At 33.5% G+C, this 7,741-nt stretch overlaps 1 protein-coding gene across 1 annotated transcript in view; it reads right to left on the bottom strand.

The window, feature by feature from the left end:
* The window catches only part of LOC106716271 (ankyrin repeat domain-containing protein 29), a 21,136-nt gene extending 13,579 nt beyond the window's left edge, over positions 1 to 7,557 (bottom strand). Inside the window, exon 1 of the mRNA XM_045686845.1 lies at positions 7,238 to 7,557. Within this exon, the coding sequence (XP_045542801.1) occupies positions 7,238 to 7,249 (12 nt within the window). The 5' untranslated portion in view covers positions 7,250 to 7,557. The remainder of the gene's footprint in view (positions 1 to 7,237) is intronic.
* Positions 7,558 to 7,741: the final 184 nt, after the last annotated feature.

The raw sequence follows: 7,741 nt of genomic DNA, 5'->3' as shown, positions 1-7,741 counted from the left end.
ACGCATACATACGAAGAACACGTATACATTTATGTAAATTTATACACAAAACAAGTATGCAAAATATTTGTTTTTGTGTCTGCACGTGTTTTATTCCTTAACGTATACAATAAAGATCTTTGTTAAATAGCGTTAACCATTTATTTTCACGATTTTGTCATAAAATATTATAATTAAGAAAAATAACATTTTTATGGTCACACAAGCAGCAATCGGTGCAATGTGCAATTAATTATTATTAACTCGATGCCATGGCCATAGACCAATCACGACACGTTTTTGTTTGAAATTGAAAATCGTTGAATTGGACTGGTTACCAGTACCTATATTTATTGTTAATAGTAAGTTCTAGAAGTTTTATTAGTACATATAATAGTGTGATAATGTTTTGTATAAACATGTTCAAACCTGTCACCTGAACAACAATATGCTAATGCGCGGAGACGACGTGATCGATTTGAAAGGCGGCTGACGTGAGCGGTGACCGATGGCTGTAAAGAAAGAGGCGGAAGCGGGTCGGCCTTGAGACCCGCTGCACTCACAATCCCGCTCCAGCCAATACCTAGGCTACACCTAGACTGTTGTGATTACTAAGACTTATCCACTGTAAACGTAAAATTCAAATAGTATATTTTTTTAAATAAGCTAACATTTTTAAAATCTGTCAAGTTAAAAATGAAAACAACATGTCATACTTATAAATGCGAATGTTTAGATGGATGGATGGTTGTTTGAAGGTATCTCCGGAACGGCTCAACGGATCTTGACGAAATTTGGCACAGATTTAGAACATAGTCTGGAAGAACACATAAGCCACTTTATAACGTTTTCTTTTTAATTTTGCGCAGACAGAGTCGCGGGCGACGGCTAGTTCACAATAAAGACAAGCCGGTTGGCAATACACAGTATTTCGACCGACATTATACTCACTTGTTTTTATACTATTGCCAAGGTCTTGGCGGTGATTATAATTTATGCTCTAGTAGTCAAGCGAAAAAGGAATTTTTAATTGAAGATATAAAAATAGAAACGTATATGATAACATAATATTATGAAAGGATAATTAGTTAAACAAATTACTCCTAGTTGTATTAAATATAAATGAATCTAAAATCTTCTATCAAGGTATCATACTGATGCTGTACTTAGATAGCAAGTCTAGCTAAGGCTCAACTTTTTTGTTTACTAATTTGTACCTATATTTATGATAAGCGATATGCAAGAATGATTCGACTTTACGTTTACATATTCGTATCATTAACGTTGTCATTACCGAAGGCGCTGTTTAGAAAGCTTGAAGAGTGGTCACGTTTGTTGCGACACTTGTCACTAGACAGTCACACAATGCGACAGGTTTTAATAGCTCGCGTCGTTAATATTTGACGAGTCATTGTCCTATAAACAAACCTTAGTAACCAGTTTGCTGAGTCGCTGTCGTATAACATTGACCTTGTACACCGCGAAAGTATCTGATGACAGAAGTGACCGCAAGTGATCACCTCATTAACCACTTACCTAAGCACGATCACTATTTGAAATAGTCGTGGGTGGTTTATATTTTAAATAGTTGATAATAAATTTGTAAGTAAAGTCGTGTAAAAAGGTTCTCCGCACTGCGACGTAACGAATTAGATATTATTTTTATGCTTGAAAAATGAAAAAGCTAAGCTGAATCAATAACGGATATTCATAGCACATAGTAGCAGGCTGAAAAACATAATTTATTCAAGGCAAACGGCGTGTACGGGAGGTTTTATGTTGAAACGTTATTCCCGGCAATCGATAGACACAGACGGCGGGATTTTAGAAAATGTTGCGATACATAGAGCAGGCAAACGCCGGAGCTGAGCCACAGGTTACACAGTGTTGCAATAAAGTGCAGGTTAATGCACAAGTCGTGTCCTTTACTTGCCTACTTAATATGCGTGAGAACTAAAAAGTGGTAAACGTTGTCTAAGTTGTTGTACTAAATTGTTAACTAAATTTTTATTGCTTTAGTAACAAGGTCCTTTTCATACGGATATTTAAAAAGAAATTAGATCAAGAATCATGTAGTATTTATGTGTCTATCCGGTAGCGTATCATTTATTCTTCTTTAATATTTGAAAATGTCCAAAAAACTTCTGCGTAATCAAATAATATACCTACACAAACATAATATAACTAGTAAGTGAACTATGTAATAGTTCTCGATTGTAACTATTTGTATATTTTCGCCGCAAAGTTGGTAACAACGCACAATACAAGTAGGTTTTGAAGATTTAGTCGAAAACTTGTCACGAATAAACACAAGCGCCGTGCCAAGAAACATTTTATGTCACGGTCATGGGCGGGTATATTTTAACAACAATCATAACCTTGTAGCAAAATTTAAACATGGAAATATACGTTTCTGTGATTACAGATTAGTTATTACGAATAGTAAAAGTACCAACAAACATTTTTGAAGGAAAATGTATGTTAAATAAGGACCTTGGTACTTGGCACTTCGGGTTTTAGGTAAACCGACAACAGCGCAGTTGCTTAATATGTGCCACGACACTGCTCGATACGCAGCTGACGATCACAAGGAAACTACTAGAAACACAAACACAAAAGGAAAACCTTGTGTTTTATCGTAATCACGAAAACACCTCCAAACATCTGACATGTATTCGTTGGAATTTTAATTTAAAGTCAAATAAATATAAGTGTTCCTGTTGAAAGGGACACTTGACACTGATTATTAGGTGCCAAGTGTAAACATTGGTAGCTTATAGCAAGAGCAACAAAGTATGTAGTTACAGCAATAAATTACATAATTATAAGTCATTACACGATACGATCTTGTTAAGTGTGCAAAGGCCTCAATTGGCAATGTGGGCCTAGTGGCATTGGCACATACAATCATTAGGAGTTAGGATGACTTCACGTGTTCGTCACAACTAAACATAGAAATTGTGTACATAATATAGACTTGCATAGATTTTGTTGGAACGGAAGCCATTGAAATTTTTTGTGCTGACTTCAATTCATTAGGCTAATATTTTTTTGTATTCTATACTCTTTTAATACAATTTGATACAAAAAATATTTTCGTAAATCTATTTAATGTGTACTGGTTTTCATAGACATGTTACACAAAAGGTTCCCCTTTTTAGAATCTTACAAATTACTCTTCATTCATAGTCAATTAGGAGCAACTATCTAATTGCGACAAATAGCTACAAGCTGGACTTTATTATACTCGTACATGTGAAGACAAGAGAAATTGACATCGTTCATAGTCTTCTCGATTTACAATTTTTGCAGACAAAAAAACAATGAAAACAGCCGATTTTACGCCAACAAACAGATGACTTTTAGTAAAATTTAAACAGATGAATTTGCACTTAAATATCTTTTAGTGTAATTCTCAGGAATGAATAAGTAAACACTGTGTCTAATCGATCTTGAATATTTGATATCAATTAACTTGACATTATTTCAGGTGTCAGGTACAAACCGCGTTACCGCACACATTAGGTACAATCGCCTGGGTATTAAATCAGGTCAAGTTTATCGGTCTACATCGATAGCTAGGATTAGACATCGAATACCACCAACTAATACATTATTTGTACCACCAACAAATAAAAGTAAAAATATAATTAACAATTGACATAAAACTACAATGTATGTATCAAAGATTCACTATGGGTTTCTGACCAAAATCTCTGTATAAAACATATCTTGGACAAAACAAAGAAAACAATGTATTTTAAAAGTAGATTTCAGAAACCTACGGTTAGTGGAGTAACCGCATGTGGCATGTCTATTACGATAATATTGCGGATGTAATAGTTTATAATGTAATGACAGGTCTGTACCGTAAGCCTGAGTTGCCGAGTGACGCCGGATCTTATATAGAACCAAGTTAGGTACTAACTGTGTCGTATTAGTTCGTGCAAGCGTTACTTTTACGTAATCAAATAGCGCAATACTGTAATGGTATCAGCTATTTTACAAAGAAGATTGATGTCTCGGTTAGTTATATTGCTTTGTATTGTTTGTGAAGTTTTATATATGCGATCGTACAATGTATAATACATATTGGCCATTTATAAACTTAAAAGACGTACAAAGAAGGTTATTATAGTTAAACAAAGTATTTTTTTCTATGTAATTTAAAAAATAAACAGCTTACATTCTCTTTCAAGACTTGTAAATTCCTCATTTCGTAATGGTCTAATCGATCGATCACTCGTTGGCATTTGCACATGCTTGCCCAGCACAAGATTTCATTGTAATCTCTACTATATTCTACAGTAACGAAAAATATTAAAATATGTACATTGTCGTAAATACAAAATGGTTGTTAAGATGTTATTTTTGTTTCGGTATATAATATTTAGGAATGAACAGTGACACAAAAATCCTTGACTACGTAATGTATGTTTTATATATATAGTCAACTGTCTTATTTACATTATGTATATAACGTGACTGTCGCTTTTTTCGTATCACGATGTTAATATTAATGCCCGTACTTACAGCAGAAGTGTACCAAGGCGAACGGCCACTAACGGTCTTGTTAGTTTTAGGTGCACAATTTTGTTACGAACGTTTCATGATTTAAAATTATTGCAAGCTTAGGTTTTATAGGAATCTGGTTCATTCTGTAAAAGAAATTAGATGTTTGAAAGAATATGAAATGCATTAAAAATATTTTACAAATATTCTCTCTTGCATTTCCAAGAATAGTTTTAGTTTGGAACTAATCGCTACAAATAAAATATCTTACAGCTATCTTTGAATTCAATTCTCTCATAATATTAAATTCGAGTCAATTTCCGTCCGACAAACAATTTTCTCTGCTACGGTCTTTTAGAAACGTTTATGGGAGAATTTTTTAAGTTACACAAATATAATGTAAAGGTTACGCAAGTTTTGTTAGCGCCATCTTCAGATGACACAAATTGGCTAGATTACGGCAAACTTTAATAGCGTCCTTTAGCATTTCGACATTCGTACATCATCTATTATTGCTTAAAATCAAAATATTGTTCACTTTGTATATATCTTATTGACTTACTGGACACTAATTTTAATCTAAAAGAAATCAGAAATCTTTCGCAAATGTACATATTAGTGGTAGTAACAAAAGCACGTAAGTTATGTTGGGTATGACAGACAGACCCACTTTCCGGCCACGAGGAAGACCCGACGATGGTAACCAGATCTCTCTCCAAATACAGAGGCAACCGCAACGCTAAACTACCTGTGTGCTCTTCATAATATGAGTGTCGATGGCTTTCAACAAAAAACAATCACGTTTGTGACAATGTTAAGTGCCCTACTAAAGGTAAAGAAAGAACCTTCAAACGACACGTGTTACACACAGTTGGAAATAAATAGTAAAAACAAATAACGTTGCTCGATACATAAAGTTATTTTAAAGTACATTCCATTGGGATTTGAACTTTCAGTTATTTGATCGATAACCTACATTCGACCTATCCGTACTCTAAGTTCTTAAAATAAACAGGCTATGATTTATCTAGCTATCAAGCTGTATCTAGTAATACAAAGGTGGGGCAGTTACTCCGAGAGACTGATGCGACCGCTCAACTGAGTTGCAACTTAACTGTACATGACGGGAACCAGACACTGTGCTATCCGCAGACGAGAAGGATTGATGTTTTACTTATTTTTTATACTTAATAACATGTCCGTTATATTTTTAGAATAACCAGACTGCGCACAGTGACAATGTCCACTTGTATCCCAGACATGTTTTTGCAGATCCATCGAAATTGTTAGGAAAAATTTTGCGAAATGTAACATCTAGTGATCACAAATCAACTCAGTAGCCCCAATTTGTTCGTTAGGTTGTGCTTAATTTCTTAATAAAACTCGGAAGATTTTATTGTTTTGATTCTTTTATGTGCCATGGGACATATATCATTTTTGCAGACGAGCCACCTCATCTCGTTATAACGGAGAGGGCGACCACATTTTCAAGCTTCAGCATAATAATTGATTTTAAATCCATAGGAATATTCCTACGGGAATCTAGGATCTACAACTCTAGTTATGTTAAGAATTTAAACAGAAGGTATTAATTTGACATAAATGAACTATCCCAGATGATCGGACAGTTCAGTGACTGCCGAGTCGGGGGGAGAGGGGAGTAAGACTGGTCGCAAACCGGTGCCCGCCTCGCCAGGCTCCCGGCTAAATACGGCAACCTCCGCCAACCCTATCCGCAACACAAATAACTCAGGTGACAAACGAGTACTGTCTGCGAATTTCTTCGCTAAATTATTGCTGACATAAATCTATACGTACATTTAAGTAATGTCCAAATACGTCAAACAATGGAAAATGTCTACATATTTGCCTTTATTTTTTTTCTGAAAAACCTCATACATTTCACATTCATAAATATTAGAATTTCATGATGAAAACTTTTAACTTAAAAAAAAATGATTTATTTTTCATGATAATAATAGTCTTCACCATCATATCAGATGAGACCAGTCTCAATATCTTAATCAACACAAACCTTATGGTATCTTGTTCACCTAAAACTGCAGCTGTTAGCGGCTTATACTAAAAGCCATTGTGGACTTTCAGCACCAAAGACTTGCAATATTTAATACATCAGGAACACCTGTACTACTCAAATACATTACTTCAATATTGCATAGAATGGATCTTCATGACTATATTTTTATACACAGTCATTAAAAAAAAATAAGGTGCGGGTAAACTTACCTGTAATAAAGTTGCTCATTTATAAAAATTATTTTAAAATTAAGTACTTAATCAAAGATTAGGATACAGAAGTCTATACTTTAAGTTTGTTAATTATTTAAAACAATAACTGTGTTCTAAAAACCAAAAATAATGCATAAAGAACCTCCAACAATGTAAATATTACATTGTTTATGTTTTAAATTGTAATATGATAGTGTAGTGTCAAGGTCATGTTTATCATTTAACCTTCAATGATAACTGAAAATACCTATATTAAATATTTAGAACAATACACGGTTTATTCATAAAATTATTAAATTAATATTTTTTCACTTCATGTAATTCATATAAAATTGATAATATTACGAGGAATTAATATGATTCGTTTAAATAATTATACAGCAAACCGAAAACTGTAAATAACTACCGCATTATAACATGTAGTAGTGCTATTCAACGCAAATAATAAATTAAAATGAACATCATAATGTGATGAAAGTCATAAACATTAACTTACCTTTAACGACATTTTGGCTTTATAATCGATTTTCTTCTCAGAGCACGTGGACGTAAACAAACATGATTCAGATCAAAAATAATTTTGCACTGCAAAATAACTGACCGATATTTTATTGTTTGTCTCTATGACGTAAAATAAAACATTACGTAACAGCACATATAATACACTTTGTATACTGCGGCACTTTTAACTCATACGAATTAAATATTCGATCTTTCGTATTCAGATTTGCAAGCTGCACGCCATACATACACTTCGCTCGACTACTATCTTACTTCTGTTAAATTTTTCCCTCGCTTCGAAGATCGCCTTGTTGATTTGACATTCGGATTCGGAAGTTACAACAATGTTGCCATTTGAACGAACGTTTAATTAAAAATATTCTCGAATTATTTTCATTGTTTTCTTTCCCACCTTTATTTATATTTTTAATAAAATAATCCATACCTTTTAATACCGTATATATAAAATGTATTGGATTTAAATATCAAAATTTGAAAG

Source organism: Papilio machaon, chromosome 4 (assembly GCF_912999745.1).
Source record: "Papilio machaon chromosome 4, ilPapMach1.1, whole genome shotgun sequence".
NCBI lineage: Eukaryota > Metazoa > Arthropoda > Insecta > Lepidoptera > Papilionidae > Papilio > Papilio machaon.
This window is presented reverse-complemented; position numbering and strand designations above follow the sequence as displayed.